The sequence below is a fragment of the Meles meles genome, chromosome 4, assembly GCF_922984935.1.
Source record: "Meles meles chromosome 4, mMelMel3.1 paternal haplotype, whole genome shotgun sequence".
NCBI classification, from domain to species: domain Eukaryota; kingdom Metazoa; phylum Chordata; class Mammalia; order Carnivora; family Mustelidae; genus Meles; species Meles meles.
Window position 1 is genome coordinate 54,435,091 of NC_060069.1, and position 19,149 is coordinate 54,454,239.

General features: G+C 37.6%; 1 protein-coding gene across 5 annotated transcripts in view; it reads right to left on the reverse strand.

Moving 5' to 3' along the window:
- The window catches only part of VPS8 (VPS8 subunit of CORVET complex), a 270,200-nt gene that overhangs the window by 108,872 nt on the left and 142,179 nt on the right, over positions 1–19,149 (reverse strand). For all 5 annotated transcript variants that reach the window (XM_046002698.1, XM_046002699.1, XM_046002701.1 and 2 more), the window contains 5 exons: positions 17,177–17,296; positions 15,848–15,904; positions 13,177–13,259; positions 12,191–12,275; positions 11,314–11,412 (listed from right to left, as the gene is read on the reverse strand). In XM_046002698.1, the coding sequence (XP_045858654.1) occupies positions 11,314–11,412; positions 12,191–12,275; positions 13,177–13,259; positions 15,848–15,904; positions 17,177–17,296 (444 nt within the window). The remainder of the gene's footprint in view (positions 1–11,313; positions 11,413–12,190; positions 12,276–13,176; positions 13,260–15,847; positions 15,905–17,176; positions 17,297–19,149) is intronic.

The window sequence follows — 19,149 nt, forward strand, 5'->3', positions numbered from 1 at the left end:
TTGAATAAAGGCTTATAACCACAAGATCATAGACTGGAAGACTCAATATTGCAAAGAGGTCAATTAAATTTAAAATAACAGAGATTTAGTGCAGTCTGTGTCACTATCATAAGGATAAAATAATTTTTCTTTTTGGTAGAACCTGACCAGCTAATAATAAAATATATTTAAAAGTACAGAAGGTTAACAGGCAGGGAGAATGGCAGAGTAAGAGGACCCTAAGCTTACCATTTCCCACCAATACAACTAGGTAACACCTACACACCTACATTAGTGTAAATTACCCAGAAAATGACCTAAAGACCAGCAGAACAAATTCTCCACAGCTAAATATAGAGAAGAGACCCCAATGAAGCTGGTAGGAAAGGTAGAGACACACTACGGAGCTAAATGGACTAACGGGACTGTCCACGGGAGGGAGAGACACCTTAGGTATGGAGAGGGAAAACAGACTCTTGCATCAGGGAGCCTGCATGGGAAGATGAATCCCCATAACGTGGCTTTGAAAACCAGAGAGGCTGGATTTGTGAATTCTTATAATCAGTGGGATTTTAAACTTGGAACTTTGAAAATCAGCATTTTTTAGTGAGAGAGTGTGGAGGGTGAGAGGAGACTAAGACTCCACCCTTAAAGAGACAGCACAATAAACAGTCCTGAGGAGATAGACAAAACATAGTAGCACTAGTCTAAAAAATGCATCAGACATAGGGGAGGGAGATTTGTTTGCTAATCTCAGAGCATGTGTGGAGGGGCAGGGATCGTTGGGAGACCTCTCTAGGAACAACAGAGCTGGTAGGCACCATTTCCTTCCCCTGCACCACTCCCCCTAACCCAAGCATGAACACACAGACACCTGCAGAAACCAGCACAGCACCTATATTCTCTAACTTACATATACCACTACTGCACCCCAGCTCTCCTGTGGAGATGCCTCCTCCAGCCAGGTCTCCATTCCAGGTCCCCTCCCACAGAAGATCCACACAAACCTTGCTAAAAGCATGCACCCTGCCCCAGGGCACTTCAAAGAATCTGACCCCTCCAATCCAGCCAGCCTGGATCCCCAGCAGCTGCAAGTTCCCTCTTGCCAGTGTGGACCTTGCTAGCATGGCACACCCCACTTCCATAGTCTCCTACAGTTCAGTGCTACCACATCTCTGGCAAACATATGGTCTAACTCACCTTAAGACCAAGGCAGCCTCAGACTGACCCACTAACAATACCGGGACAAACTCTGACCACAAAGGGCAAAGAGCTATTGCAGATAACTGGACTGAGAGCAAAGGCAGCTCAACCACAACAGTAGGATACAGGCAATAGCCATAGAAGACCCACTAAAGCACCAGGTTCTGGTGAACAGAGGACATCACACTGCAGGGCACTATATGACCTCTTCTTCATAAGGCCACGACTTTCAACAGCAGAAGACACAGCTGACTCTCCTAACACACAGAAGCAGACACAGAGAGTCCAACAAAATGAAGAGACAAAGGAATATGTCCCAAGTAAAAACAGGACAAAATTATGGCAAGAGAGCTAAATGAAAGAGATAATATGTCTAATAGAGAATTTAGGTTAGTGGTCATAAAGATACTCAGACTTGAGAAGAGAGTGGAGGATCTCAGTAAGATGCTTAACAAAGAGACAGAAAATATAAAAAAGAACCAGAGATGAAGAACTCAGTTGCTGAAATTAAAAATATATTGCATGAAATAAATAGCAGACTAGAAGAAGCAGAAGAATGGACGACTGACCAGGAGGACAGAGTAATGGAAAGCAGAATAGCTGAACAGAAGAGGGAGGGGGAAAAAAAAAAGAAGAAATAGACTTAAGGAATTCAGAGACACCATCAAGTAGAACATTCACATTATGGGGATTCCCGGAGAAGAAGAGAAAGAAAAGGGTAGAGATAATTTATTTGAAGAAATAATAGCCAAAACTTCCTGATTCTGAGTGCTGTGAAGTGTAAACCTGGCGATTCACAGACCTGTACCCCTGGGGCTAAGAATACATTATATGTCAATAAAAAAATTAAAACAAAAACAAACAAACAAAAACCTTCCTGATTCTGGGAAAGGAAACAGAAATCCAGATCCAGGAGGCATAGAGAACCCCCAACATAATCAACCTAAATAGGTCCTCACCAAGACACACAGTATTTAAAATGGCAAAAAGTACTGATAGAGAATTTTAAAAGCAGCAAGAGAAGAGAGTTACACATGAGGGAAACCACAAAACAGTATCACTGATTTTTCAGCAGAAACACTGAAGGTCAAAAGACAGTGGCAAAATATATTCAAAGACCAAAAGAAAAAAAAATCTTCAGTCAAGAATACTCTATCTAGCAAGGCTACCCATTCAGAATAGGAGGACAGATAAAGAGTTTCCCAGACAAACAAAAGTTTATGGAATTCATCACCACTAAAACGGTCCCACAAGAAATGTTCTTTGAATGTAAAGAAAGACAATAAGTAAAAGTAAGAAAGTAGGAAACACAAAAGCATTAAAAATAAGTATATCTATGAAAATCAGTCAAGGCATTCACAAAATAAATGGATATAAAGTATGCCACCATATACCTAAAACCTAGAAGGGAAAGGAGTAAAAAATGGGTTCAAACTTAAGTGACCATCAACTCATATATGCATAAGGTGTTATATATAAACCTAAGGTAACCACAAATCAAACCAGGAAAAGATATGCAAAAAATAAAGAACAAAGAATCCAATTATACCACTAAACAAAGCCAACAACAAACGATGAAAGAAGAGAGCATGAGAGAAAGGAACAGAGGAAAATTATAAGAGCAACCAAAAGATTAGTAACAAAATGGTAGTTAAGTACAGACCTATCAATGATTACTTTGAATGCAAAGGGACTAAATGCTCCAATCAAAAGATACAGGGTGAAAGAATGGATTAAAAAACAAGACCCATCTATATGAGACTCATCTATAAGAGACTCATTTCAGACCTAAAGACACATCCAGATCAAAAGTGAAGGGATAAAAAAGCATTTACCATGCAAATGGAAGTGAAAAGAAAGCCAGGGTAACAATACTTATATTGGACAACTAGAGCTTAAAACAAAGAGTGTAAAGACAGAGAAATAAAAGACACTATATAATTATAAAGGGAACAATCCAACAAGAAGATGTATCAATTGTAAATATTTATAAACCCAACATGGAAGCACCCAAATACATAAAGCAGTTAATAACAAACAAAAAGGAAGTCATTGATAATAATACAGTAATTGGGTACTTTAACACCTCCCTTACATGAATGTACAGGATCATCCAAACAGAAAGTCAACAAGGAAATAGTGGCTTTGAATGAAACACTGTACCAGATGGAAATCCACAGATCCATCCAGATATATTCAAAACATTCTATCCTAAGACAGTGGAAAACACACTTTTTTTTTTTTTCAAGTGCACATGGAACATTCTTCAAAACAGATCATAAGTTAGGCCAAAACAAGTCCAAACAAAATGAGAAAGATTGAATTCATACCATGTACCTTTTCTAACCACAATGATATAAAACTAGAAGTCAACCGATAGAAAGAGTCTGGAATGACCACAAATACATGGAGGTTAAGTAACATGCTACTAAACAATGAATGGGTCAACCAAGAAATCAAAGAAAAAATCAAAAAATAAATGCTAACGGGGTGCCTGGGTGGATCAGTTGGTTAGGCGTCTGCTTTTGGCTGGGATCATGGTCCCGGAGTACTGGGATTGAGCCCCATGTCAGGCTCCCACTTAGTGGGGAGTCTACTTCTCTCTCTCTCTCTCTCTCTCTGCCCTACCCTTGGCACATGCTCTCTCCCTCGCGCTCTCTCAAATAAGTAAAATCTTTAAAAAAAAAAAAAAAAATGGAAACAAATGAAAATGAAAATACAATGGTCCAAAATCTTCAGGATACAGCAAAAGTGCTTTAAAAGGGAAGTTTACAGCAATACAGGACTACCTCAAGAAGTAAGAAAAATCTCAAATAAATAACCTAACCTTATACATAAAGGAATTAGAAAAACAAAACAAAACAAAACCCAAAACAGTAGAAGGAAGGACATCAAGATCAGAGCAGAAATAAATTATATAGAAACTAAAAAAAACAGAACAGAGCAATGAAACCATGAGCTGGTTCCTTGAAACAAATCAACAAAATTGATAAACCTAAGCTAAACTCATCAAAAAAAATACAGCAGGCTCAAATAAACAAAATCAAAAATGAAAGAGGAGAAATAACAATGGACACCACAGAAATACAATTATAATAAGAGAATATTATGAAAAATTATATGACAACAAACTGGACAACCTAGAAAAAATAGATAAATTCCTAGAAACATATAACCTCCCCCAAATGAATCTGGAATAAATAGAGAATTTGAACAGACAGATAACCAGCAAAGAAACTGAATCAGGAATCAAAAAACTCCCAGCAAACAAAAGTCCAGGACCAAATGGCCTCACAGGTGATTTCTACCAAACCTTTAATTATTATTTTTTAAATTAACATATAATGTATTATTTGCCCCAGGGATACAGGTCTGTGAATCATCAGGCTATCAAACATTTAAAGAAGAGTTAATACCTATTCTTCTCAAACAACTCCAAAAAATAGAAGAGGATATTCTATGAGGGTATGCCAGCATTCCCTGATACCAAGACCAGATACAGACCCTATGAAAAAGAGAACTACAGGAAGATATCTTTGATAAACATAGATACAGAAGTTCTCAACAAAATATTAGCAAACTGAATGCACCAATACATTAAAAAATCACTTATTATGATCAAATGGGATTTGTTCCTGGGATGCAAGAGTGGTTCACTATTCGCAAATCAATCAACATGATTCATTACAAGAGAAAGGATAAAACCATATGACCATTTCGACAGATGCAGAAAAAGCATTTGGTAAAGAACAACATCTGTTTGTGATAAAAACCCTCAACAAAACAGGTGGAGAGGTAACATATCTCAACATAATAAAGGCCACATATGAAAGACCTGCAGATAATGTCATACTACATGGTGAAAAACTGAGAAGTCTTCCCCTAAAATCAAGATGATGACAAGAATGTCCACTCTCACCAGTTTTATTCAACACAGTACTACAAGTTCTAGCCATAGCAATTAGACAAGAAAAAGAAATAAAAGGGATCCAAAATGGTAATGAAAAAGTAGAACTTTCAGTATTTGCAGATGATGTGATACCATACATAGAAAACCCTAAAAACTACTAGAATTGATAAATGAATTCAGTAAGGTCACAGGTTAAAAAATCAATACAGAGAAATCCACTGCATTTCTTTACATTAATAATAAAGTGGCAGAACAAGAAATTAACAAGCTCATTCACAGCTGCACTCAAAATAATAAAATAGCTAGGAATAAATTTAACCAAAGAGGTAAAAGACCTGTACTCTGAAAACTTTAATACACTGATAAACTGAAGATGACAGAAACAAATGGAAAGATATTCCACACTGACAGATTGGAAGAACCAATACTGTTAAAATGTCCATACTACCCAAAGCAATCCATAGATTTAATGCAATCCCCATCAAAGAACAAACAGCATTTTTCACAGAACTAAAATACTCCTAAAATTTGTATGAAAGCACAAAAGACATGAAGAAGGACAAAACTGGAGTTACCACATATCCCAGATTTCAAGACATATTACAAAGCTGTGGTCATCAAAACAGTATGGTACTGGCATACAAACACAGAATAGAAAGCCTAGAAATAAACCCATGATTACATGGTCAGTTAATCTTAGACCAAGGAGGTAAGAATATACCATGGCAAAAAGATAGCCTCTTCAACAAATGGTGCTGGGAAAACTGGACAGCAACATGCAAAAGAATAAAACTGGACCACTTTCTTATACTATACACAAAAATAAACTCAAAATGGATTAAGGATCTAAATAATGAGACCTGAAACCATAGAAATCCTAAGGAAGAGCCGAGGCAGTAATTTCTCTGACATCGGCTACAGTACTATTTTCCTAGATATGTCTCCTGAGGCAAGGGAAATAAAAGCAAAAACAAGCTACTGGGAGTACATCAAAATAAAAAGTTTCTGTACAGAAAGGGAAACAATCAAAACTAAAAGACACCCTATGGAACGGGAGAAGATATTTGTAAACGACCTATCCAATAAAGGTTAGTATCAATACTACATAAAGAATGAAATAACTCAACACTAAAAAACCCCAAATAGTCCAATTAAAAATGGGCAGAAGTAAGGAACAGACATTTCTACAAAGATGACACACAGATGGCAAAGAGACACATGAAAAGATGCTCAATATCACTTATCATCAGGAAAAGCAAATCTAAACTACAATGAAGTATCACCCCATACTTGTCAGAATGGCTAAAAATAAAAACAAAAACAAAAACACAACAACAAAAAAACCCCCACAAGAAACAAGTATGGGTGAGGATGTGAAGAAAAAGGAACCCTCATGCACTATGGTTGGGAATGCAAACTAATGTGGAAAACAGAGTGTAAGTTCCTCAAAAAATAAAAAATAGAGGTGCCTGGGTGGCTCAGGTCATGATCTCCGGGTCCTGGGATTGAGCCGGACACCAGGCTCTCCACTCACTGGCGAGTCTGCTTCTCCCTCACCCTCTTCCTCTGTGATTCCTCTCACTCTCGCTCTCTCTCTCAAATAAATAAAATCTTTAAAAAAATACATTAAATTTAAAAAAACCAGAGCTACCATATGATCCAGTATTCCATTACTGGGTATTTACCCAAAGAATATGAAAATACTAATTTGAAAAGGTATATGCATCCCTATGCTTATGGCTGCATTATTTACAACAGTCAAGTTATGGAAGCAGCCCAAGTATCCGCTGACAGATGAATGGTGGTATATATACTGACAGAAGATGTGGTATATAACACAATGGAATATTATTCAGTCACTTAAAAGAATGAAATCTTGCCATTTGCAACAACATGGATGGAGCTACAGAGTATAAAGGTGAAATTGGTCAGTCAGAGAAGGACAAATACCATATGATTTCACTCATATGTGGAATTTAAGAAACAAAATAAACAAAGGAGAACCAAAACAAAACCAAACCAAAACACAGTCTTCACTATAGAGAACGGATGGTTACCCGAGGAGGTGGGGGTGGGAGGATGGGTGGAACAGGTGAAGAGGATGACGTGTACACTTAGCCATGTACCCTGAGCAATGTACAGAATTGCTGAATCACTATACTGTACACATTAAAGTTAACTGCATGTTAACTATGTGAGAATTAAAATTTTAAAAATAAATAAAATATAAAAGGTCAAGAACAGCCTATACTCTCTTAAAGATGTCAAGATTTATTATAAAACAACAGTACTTAGTGTGGCACTGATGCAGAGAGAGCAGTGAAGCAGAACAGAGCGCTGAAAGACAGATCAAACACATAGATCCCTGATATGCTTATGCCAAAGTTAGCACTGCTGAGCAAAGGGGAAAGGCAACTTTTTAAAATGTTTCTGAGAAAACTGGACATCCATACTTTAAAAATTAATTGGACACCACCATTCCACCACGTGCAAAAACTTCTTTCAAGAGGACCTAAGATTCAAAGACAAAAACAAAATAAACAAGCAAGCTGTTAGGAACAATACAGGAGAATTTCTCCTTTAGAATAGAAGGAAAACATTAATGATTTGACTACTTAAAAAAGAGAACTTTTCTCAAAAGAACCATAGGAAAAAGCCACAGCGTGGAAGACATCCACAACATGTATCACTGAAAAAAAGACTAAGATTCAGGATACATGATGAACTACAAATCAGTAAGTACAAGAGATATTCTAATAGAAAAATGGGGAAAGACTTCAACAAGCACATCACAGAAAGGGAATTTAAATGGCCAATAAACAAGAAAAGACTATCAATCTCATTAGTAATTAAGCATACGTAAATTTCAAACATAATAAAATATCATTATATATGTACTAGATTGGCAAAATTTTGAAGTCTAGCAAGGATACAGAGCTAATGGAAAATCTCATACAAGGCAGGCATCTGGTGAAGTTTAACGTATTTATCCCAATTAACTGGCAATTATATAGGCCTTAGAGCAGAGATCATCAAATGTTAGCATGCATCAAAATCACCCAGAGGGGCTATTGAACCATACCGCTGGGCCCGCCTCCAGAGTTTCAGATTCACTAGGTCTGAGGCAAAGACTGCAACTGCCATTCTATCAAGTTCTTAGCTGATGCTGTAATGCTAGACTGCCCTCGGGAAATGCTGTGCTTAAGATGCATGAATAAGAATGATCATGGATGGGAATGCCTGGGTGGCTCAGCTGGTTAAGCGTCTGCCTTTGGCTTAGGTCATGATCCCAGGGCACTGTGATCAAGTCCTGCGTCAAGCTCCCTGCTCAGCAGGGAGCCTGCCTGCCACTCCCTCTCCTTGCTCAGTCTCTCTAACAAATAAATAAAATCTTTTTTTTAAAAAAGATTTTATTTATTTATTTGACAGACAGAGATTACAAGTAGGCAGAGAGCCAGGCAGAGAGAGAGAGAGAGAGAGAGGAGGAAGCAGGCTCCCTGCTGAGCAGAGAGCCCGATGCGCAGCTCGATCCCAGGACCCTCGGATCATGACCTGAGCTGAAGGCAGAGGCTTTAACCCACTGAGCCACCCAGGCGCCCCAAATAAATAAAATCTTAAAAAAAAAAAGAGAGAGAGATCATGGATACACTTCTTTTAATAGCCAAAACGAGAAATAGAAATGTTCACTAACAGTAGAAATGAATAGATTTTAATATAATTGTAAAGTGGAATACTACACAAGAATTAAAATGAACCACAACTACTACAACAAAATGTACAAACTTCAAAGAGTAGAACTTCATTTATGTAAAGTTCAGAAAAAGGCAAAACAAACATATGTCTTTTTAGAGATGCAGGCATGTGCAACAGCAGCAGTATATAGAAAGGCAGGAAATTATCAGAATAACCAGGATCCTGGGCACACTAGGGAAGACAAGAGAATATGATCAGGAAAGGATACACAAAAGGAGTCTGGGGTATTAAAACTAACTCAATTTCTTGATCTGGGCCTGGGATGTTTGCTTTTTTAGATGTGTTATTAAGCTGCACACTTGTTTTATGCACCTTGGGGGATGTTTTCTATATTTGAAAAAGAAAAATATTTTAAAGATTTATTTATTTATTAGAGACAGTGAACGTGCACATGTATATGAGCGGGGTCAGGGGGAGGAGGGAGGGAAAGAATCTCAAGCAGATTCCCTGTTGAGTGCAGAGCCCAACACAGGGGTAGATCTCCGAACCTGAGACCATGGTCTGAGCCAAAATCAAGAGTCAAATGCTCAACTGCCTGAGCCACCCAGGTGCCTCAAAATGAAAAACATTTTTAAAAATCTAAAGAAACATGTTTTCTCTATACTGGAAAAACCACAGAAACTAGAGATTCTTTACCCGGAATCCACAGACCCAATCTAAGAATAGCTTTTAGGAGGTCTGTGGATCCCTGAGATTGTAAACAAAACTATGTAGTGTGGACATGCACAGTATATGCACAATATATGGGTCCAAATCTTTCATTAGATTCCCACAGGAGGTCTATAACCCCTCAAGTGTTAAGAATCACTAATCTATACACTGTGTCTACTGTCAGAAAAATCTGAGGACCTTTCCCCCTATACAATGAAGGTTGATTTTATTCACACTACTGCAGCCACGGAAGTTCTTCAACAAAAAGCCTATATATTTGTAATTGTGGCCTTAAGAAATACTAAAAATTTCAAGGTGAAAATACATGCGGATGTGGGGAAAACAACCTGCAAAAGTAACTGTTGCACAGTAAAAATACTTCTTGTTTCTCCAGTATGAGTTTTCTGCTGCATAATTTGTTTACTCATTGATTAATTCATCACGAGGCACAGCTTCACTTCCGGGTATCTGGAGCCCATGTGATCAAACCACTGCACAATGCAGATGAAGTGAAATGAAGAAGAAGCCATAATGCAACTATGAAGACAAAGGGAATGATGAAAGGAAAAAGAATACAAAATGATTAAAGAAACAAAGATGTAATGTATACAGAGAAAGGTTTTCTTGGGTTCTTTCCACTAAGATGTATTCCATTTTTTGTTAGCAAGCATAGGGTAACATTAAGTAACATGTATGTTCTCAATCCTACAGATGAAAAAGCATAGCAATTACTTCAGACCACATACCTGGTGACTGACTGCCCCACCGTTCACACCACATGTTTCACGTAAGATGCTGTGCTCATTTCCCATCTTTCTAAGCTTTACAACCATCAGGAACCCGAACAAAGAATTCACATCACAAGCAATGCTTCCTCAGTTTCTGAGCTCATCCTTTCTTATCATTTTCCATATGTATAACAATTTTTTAAAGATACTGAATAATCACGTATATCTCACTACAGCACTAAACCCATCACCAGAAGTTCCTCCACCAGCGGATCCTTGCTACAAGGAGAAAAACTGTAGATTTGTTATCTCCAAAGCAGTATTACCTCGGCATCTTTCATTATACTTTTGTTTTTTTCAATTATCAGTGATCCATTAAACAGAATAGATTTTAGCACCACGCTCTAACCAACTGAGCTAACCGGCCAGCTCAGAATAGATTTTAAAAAACCGGCTAACTCTGTTGGCTTTTGAGATGCAGTGTACATGATGAATCTAAGGAAACTAATAGGAGGACTGATTCTGGGGCCCCTCCTAAGAATGCACTGTGATCACATGTTCATCACACATGCATTAGTCTCTCAATTTACGTATCTATAAGCTCGTTTTCTAAAAAGTTCTTGCTCTAAAGTCAATTCCTGTATTCTTGTAATACAGCATGCATAAACAAACTGAGAATCGCCGCTTTGTTACATATGAGAGAGAAATACATCGGAGAGAATGATGCATTAGAGGACTGTTTGTAAAATTCCACTGGGTGACTAGGGGAATGGCTCCCTATCCCATTTTAGGGAGGAAGACCAATACTACTCTCAGAGTCATTCTAAGGTTCTAAAAACCCAGAATATTACAGCTTGTCATTCGGCTGATTGAACTTGGGTTATTTTCAGAAGTCATGATAGAATACATTGTATTATGACATGGACTTTACGAATACAAATACGAGGTGAAATAAATAATCTGAAAAAGATGTTAATCCTCAAGTCGATCAACTTAATATGACTCTGGACGTTACTTAGTTAGCATATACTTGATTTGGGACATATCCATACAAATGGAGAAGTTTCAAAAGTTTTATTGAATCAGCACCTCTATATGATCCATTGCTTTCTGCCATACAGACTGCTTCTCCTCTGCACTGTGTCCAGGAATGGATAAGATATTGTGAATGTAGTTAAAGACTTCTTCCTGAAGAACACAAGACAATACAACTTTTCATTCATTCACGCAAGCAACAGTCAATCTCTATCCACTATCTGTCACACTCTTGGTAAGTATCTGCTATTTGGAGATGGTAAGCCACTTGTAGATAGTTAAATTGCTGGAAAACTGACACTAAAGAGAATGAATTTAATGTTTAGGGTAGACTCTTGGAAGTTGCAAATCCACTCCAATTAATTTTGGTCTCATTAATTAACCAAATGAGGAAATATATACTTTTACCTTTGGTGGACCCTATCTACATTCCTAATTTCATCTTACATCATGCCCTTCTCTATTATCCTTGTCCCTATCCTACAATACTTTGCTGTTGGCTGTTTGCTTCACTGGCTTCACCTCAAATCCCAAAACCCAGTCTCTATGTCACCTCCTCTGAGATTCCTTCCCTGGCTTCTCTGTAAAAGTCAGTTTCCCCAATATCTTCCCAAGTTGCACCCATTTTCTCCTCTCAAGCACTCATCACATCTGTAATTAAGTATCTGGTTTCCTTACTGTCAGTCTCCATCACTAGACTGTAAGTTCTAAAGTTGCAGCAACCATATCATTTTAATGATCAGTGTATACTGGGCTAATACTAAGCACTTGATAAAAATCTGGTGAATAAATGAAAAAAAAAATTGAATCAGCGAACAGATGTCCCAACATTTCTCCTGAGCAGTTATACCGACTTAATAGTTATGTCTACCTAACAAGGGGAGGAGAGGACTGAGTAAGAATAAAAGGGTAAAGCAGTCTCATAACTCACCTCCCTTAGCGGGTCACGTAAGTAGCAATCAATTATTTTGTCATATTGGTGTTCTCGTTCATACATAAACTCGCAAATTTGATAGCTAGAACATAAAAGGGAAAACTTCAGAGTACCAAATAGGCGGTTATTAACTTATTGTTTCAAGAACTTTGCTCACAGAGGTTAGTGTCAAGAAAAATGAATATAGTAGATGTTATTTCTACTGTGAAATGAAGTTACAGTATTTAAAGGACAGGAGTGGCTGCCGTTCCTCTAAATACACGTTTAAAATGCTGCTGAATAGGTTTTGAAGGGTCAGGGGTGGGAGGTTGGGGGAACAGGTGGTGGGTAATGGGGAGGGCACGTTTTGCATGGAGCACTGGGTGTTGTGCAAAAAGAATGAATACTGTTACGCTGAAAAAATAAATAAAATGGAAAAAAAAATAAAAAAAATAAAATGCTGCTGAATATGAATACTATATGTTAGAAGAAATTTTAAAGCTGGGTACAAAATAAATGTTAAAGCAACAATGTGTCAGTTAAAACCAGTTAATATATTAGTCATCAATTAAACTATATGACGTTTCTCTGTTGAGTTAAATATGGCAAATGAAATAGTCAACAAATGAGATAAATGTTAACATACTGTATCTTATTTGTTATCTCAAATTCTGCACTGTTTAGAATACGTTTGAATAAGGTAACACAAAAATCTATAAAACAATGGAAATTTTAAGTAAAGAAAAACTAAACTAATAAATCATAAGACTTACTTCATTTTCATACTAAAACAAATGCACAAGCACTTCAAATTTACTCAGTGTTAATTTCTGCAAATGTAACTTAATTTCTAGACTTGAAAGACCAGAAATTTTGCATTTAGGTTTTCTGCTTTATTTATATAGCTTTCTTAATTAAAAATTGGCAGTGCATCAACTGGGCCTCCAGGTAGAGAAGTGTAACTTAGGATACGGGAACTAACATATACGTTAAAAACAACTTACAATTCTGCTTTCTCTGCCATCCGGATAAGCCGACTCTCTTCAAACTGAACTATGCCTCCAGCCTGCAGCAATTCTAAAAGGACCTGAACATTTAAAATAAAAACTTTGGAATCTACTTTTATTTACTAGCTCCGTAAGAGTCCATTCAGCTACACAAACCATAACTTTTTTTTTGGTTGGTCATATTACTTGAAGTTTTGGCTTGGCCTTCCCATGTATGAGGTACCAGAAGACTACCATCATAATGTTGGTGATACTGTAATTAGGTCTCACAAAAAGATAAATGGCTCTATTTTTCAAACATGGAAGGAATGTCATAGTGTTTATAAATAAAGTCTTATTAGACTATCTAATTAATCCTCCACTAAGCCAAAAATGTCCATATATTTATCTGGAGCTTTAATATCTCATGGTTCTTTAAAATCTAGTGTCCACAGGCAGTATCCATGTTTACATGTTAATTTCTCTAATTAAACACTGGGGTTTCTCATAGCAGCATTACTCCCAAGAGGCAAATGGTGGAAACAACCCAAATGTCCCTTAATGGACAAATGGATATACAAAATAAGATATATGCATATAATGGAATATTATTCAGTCTTAAAAGGGAATGAAATCTGACACCTGCTAGAACATGGATGAACCTTAAAAACATGCTAAGCAAAATAAGCCAGTCACAAAAGGACAAATACTGTGTGATTCCATTCATATGAAGTACCCAAAGTAGTTAAATTCAAAGTAGTCAAAATAGAAAGTGGAATGGTAGCTGGCAGGGGCTGAAGAAGGTGGTACTGGGGAGTTATGGTTTAATGGGTACAGAGTCTCAGTTCAGGAAGATAAAGTTCTGAAGATGGACGGTGATGACGGTTGTACAACAATGAGACAGACTTCAAGCCACTGAATTATATACTTAAAGTGGTTAAAATCAATTTTATGGTATATATATTTTACCATAAGAACAAACACACACTGGGGTTCATATAATTAATCCTTACCACACCAAGTAGATGAATAAAAAAGTGACTAGGATGTTGAGACTGAATCATTAATATTTTTAAATAAACCTCAAAATTGAATAGAATCATTACATAGTCAACAGGACAATGTGAGAAAGCTTTCTCTTATACTTAAGTTCAAGATTCAAAGGAACATGACCCTTCCAGAACTTTAGGAAACCATTCAACAAAGTATTTTTCTACCACAGGAAACTAACTTTTAAGTTAAAGACAAAATGGGGGAGAAGAAATGAAACCTATCCCTATTTTACTTTTCAGAACCCTAATTCGGTCCATTTTGAGCACTGTAATATACTGTTAGACAGAACCATGGAGTGAACCCATCTCCTAGGAGCCTCAATTTGGAATAACATAATAGAAATGCCATTGCTGGAGCCAGTCTTACCAACTCAACAGAGCTGATGTTACATTTTCAGGAATTGTGTATGCCAGATGTTAAGCACAGCAATTGTTACAAAATTAAATTATATAAACTTATAATACACTTTAATTTAATTTTTAATAATTACTTTAAAAAGTAATTAACATTCAAAACTCACCACTTCCCAATTATTTTACTACATTTTACTATGCATGCTCTTGGGGTTAGTTACTGCATCTGTATGTTGGAAATATTATATAAGGGGATGGTACTGTCCATCTCTTCCCAGTTCTGTGTTTAAAAACATCATCTTGGTAGGCTGAAATCAGCCATAGAGTACTTACACTAGGGAAATTAGCAAATGCTGTAAAAATCAGGTGTTACTGTATCTTTAAGGGATGTAAAACAAATAAAAACAAAAGCCCACGTACCCTCCAAAGCCTAAAATATTTACTCTTTGGCCCCTTACAAAAAAAAAAAATATTGGGGCGCCTGGGTGGCTCAGTGGGTTAAAGCCTCTGCCTTTGGCTCAAGGTCATGATCCCAGGGTCCTGGGATCAACCCCCATATCGGGCTCCCTGATCAGCAGGGAGCCTGCCTCCCTCCCACCCCCACCTGCCTCTCTGCCACTTGTGATCTCTGACCATCAAATAAATAAATAAAATTAAAAAATAAAAAAAGACAGTTGCAAAGGCTTCTATCCTTTAAAAAAAAAAAGTAGGCTCTCTTTGTGCTCACAGTTATAGTGGGGTAAGCTTTGAAAGAATCCTACTCCTGGGAGAGACACTCAAAGTGACTTAAGTAGAAAGAAGTGGTAACCAAACAGTTACAATCTCATAGTGATTAGAGGAACGTCAGATGGATTCTAGTCTCCAGAAATGTTTACCCCTAATACAGGGGGGCTATAGGACACTCCCTAAAGTTGGATGTCCCAATACTCAGGAGACTGCAGCCAGGAGTGGTTATCAGATAAATGGCCCAGGCAGAAAGCAGAACACAACAGGTGCCAACTTCTGCGACTTCATAGAGAAGGATGAGTAACTCTCTTTGATGTCATGCTGAACGCAGACAAGGTCCAGTCTGCCTAAGACTTTAGTTTGATATAAATTGTTTACAAGTGTACCTTTAACAACTACCCACACTATTTTCTGGTTGCCACCATCTAGCACAGTATTAGGATTTGGCACAAGTAACTTTCCCCTTTCTTTCATGATGTCTAGCACAGAAGGGTTCTTTTTAGCTTATTCTATCCTCTTTCCCATCCTTTAGCAAAAAGAGTTCCAGTAGTTCATACTTGCTGTCTTTCAGAGTGTCGGGAGTCATCGTCAGGACTACAGAGGAATTCAAGGACCTGGTGAAAGAAAAGGTATTTTCTTTATTGGATACTAACATGGATGCCATAACACTGTAGTAATGAAAATAACAGGAAACACCCTTTCTGTATCATCAATTCATTCACACTTGGCCATAACAAGCCCCACAGATATATGGCTTCCTGACTGGCCTGTCAGAAGGCACAGCAGGCTCAAGGAGGTTAAGAACTTAATATGTATCTATCTTATCCTTACTATTCAGAAACATGGCAGGAAGACAGCGCCATCTGTACACCTTAACCTTAAGATCCCTGAATACAATGGACCGGCAAAGCATGGATTTTACAGAGTCAGGCCACCTGAATTTGAGTCTTAACCTCTTTAACATTTAATAACAACACTTACTGCTGATAATAACACTTATTAGGTATGGACTTGGATGAGTGACATAACCCCTCCAGGCTTTAGTTTCCTCACCTGCAGAATAGAGGGTACCAACAATACCAATCTCAGGGCTACCAATACAATGGCAATGAGTCAACACATACATATAAAACCCTGGAACAGGAGCACCTGAGTGGCTCAGTTGGTTAAGCTTCTGTCTGCCTTTGGTTCAGGTCAGGAACCCCTGATCTGGGATCAAGTCCCGATTTGGGCTCCCTGTTCAGCCAGGAGCCTGCCTCTACCTCTCCCTCTGCCGCTTCCCCTGCTTGTGCTCTCTCTCTCAAATGAATAAACAAAATCTTTAAAACAAAACAAAACAAAAAACAGAATAGAGCCTGGTACTAAGAAGTGTTCAATAAACGCTAGTCATTACTGGGAACTTTCTCCAGATAAAAAGTGTTTTCTTTGCCACCTGCCTATGGATATACAGAAGATATCTAACTGGGATTAGGAGAGACCCTCAGAGTCAAAGTATGTATAGGGAAATTCAGACTTTCTAATAATGATCTGTCTTCCAGATGACCAACATGCTACCAATGAGATGTGTGAATTCTTAAATTGAAAAATTCTTCAGCAAAGAATTCTAGGCAATTTAGAGGAACAGAATAACAATGAACGAAAATTTCTATAAACCAATCTCCACAAACCATACTCCCAAGATAGCAAGTTACTAGGCGAAGTCATACTATCCAGACACAACATCAAAAAAACAGACAACTAATTTAATCGAAATTAAAAACAAGCCCAGGCACCTACCTGATAAAACATTTACCTGCTAGGCTGTTACATTAAGAAAATGTGTAGTCCAGTATTTTCTATGAGCAGTAAAGAGAATAAAACCAATTCTCATCATTAAAGACACGCACCTGATCAAAAAGGGTTCTGTTTACAAACAAGGTATTGTCAGGCTTTGCAAGCTGCCGGGCAAGGAATGTGAAGAGACACCCAACTTGTGAGGGAGTGAAATCGGAATTCTCCACCATAACCTGGTGAGCAAAAGAGACCAGTTACTCCATATACCATCTGGTTTGACCCAAAATTATACCATTAGAAAGATGGCAAAAAAGCCCTATTACTGAAGACTCAGGAAAAGATTCTTTTATAGAATCTTCTGGATTCAATGGAGTTCAATGCCACTTTAGAGAAGGAGCACAAAGTACTTTCATATTCTGAAAGGAAAACATTTCAGTGATTTTTGGCATACTTCTAGGCACAATTTGGATGAGAACTGAATTGGCAGAGGTGGCTTTCAAAGAAATATTAAACATGTTTCCCTCTGGAATTCTTAAAAGAGAATCCTTCTAAACTTAAATTTAAATTAAATTAAAGTAGCCGTACCAAAAAGCTGCCTACCAACACAGGAAGAAGAGAGCAATTCTGGGGTTTAAAAGTAAGATAACCTGAAGGCATAGTAAAAGATATTCAACATCAGTAATCATTGGGGAAATGCAAGTCAAGACCACAATGAGGTACCACCTCATTCTAGTATCAGAAAGACAAGAGCGAGCATGGGTCAAGGAAGGATGTGGAGAAAAGGGAAGACTCATGCACTGTGGGTAGGAATGTAATTGGTGCAGCCACTGTGGAAAATAGTATGGAGGTTCCTCAAAAAACTGAAAGTAGTATGATCCAGGAATTCCATCTCTAAGTATTTACCTGAAGAAAACAAAAACCCTAATTCAAAAAGATACATGCACCCCTATGTTTACTGCAGCATTACTTACAATGGCCAAACTATGGAAGCAGCCTAAATTCCATAGACAGATGAATGGATGAAGAGGTGGTGTGTCACACACACACATACACATATACATACACACCCCCATACATACAGTAGAATATTACTTAGCCATAAAAGAGAACGAAATCTTACCAGGTGTAACAACACGGATGGACATTATACTAAGTGGAGTACGTTAGAGAAAGACAAATACCATATGATTTCATTTATATGTGAAATCTAAAACACAAAGCAAACAAAACAGAAATAGACGCATAGGCTCAGAGAACAAACTGATGGTTGCCAGAGGGGAGAGGAGGGCGTGATTAAACAAAACAGGAAAATGGGGTTAAGAGGTACAAATTCCCAGTTATAAAATAAATAAGACACAGAGATGAAATGTACAGCATAAGGAAGTCAATAATATTGCAACAGTTTTGTGTAGTGACAGATGGTAATGAACTAGACTTACTGCAATAGCCATTTCATGTATGTAAATATTGAATCGCTTGCTATCATATATACCTGTCCATTATATACCAGAATAATGTCCATTATTCTGCAATAATTTTTTTTTTTTTTTAAAGCAAGTTAACTTGAGAAAGTTGAGAAAAGGAAGTCAGCTAGCCCAGGAATCAGTGAAGTGAATGGCTTCTGCCCTGTCTACAAGCAGTTCCTTAGACAAATGGTTTTGGGTAACAGGCTTGTTACAAGCACATACAGTTATCCAATCATAATCACTCCTCTGGTTTGAATGAGCTCTCACCTCCTGTCTACCTCCTGGGTGTAAGATGGAATGGCAAACGCCTTCAGGTAATCAGTAAGAAAGCAAGGAGAATCAGGTAACAAATCTGAAATAAAAGACACAATGTGGGAACATCTGACTCTCTCAGTCAGTTAAGCATCTGCCTTCGGCTCAGGTCATGATCCCAGTGTCCTGGGTTCAAGACCACAACAGGCTCCCTGCTCACTAAGGAGCCTGCTTCTCCCTCTCCTCCCCACCCATGTACTCTCTCTCACTATCTCTGTTTTTCTTTCTCCAATAAGTGGATAAAAAATCTTAAAAAACAAATAAATAAAAGGCACAATGTGACCAACATTATGAAGGAACATATAGTT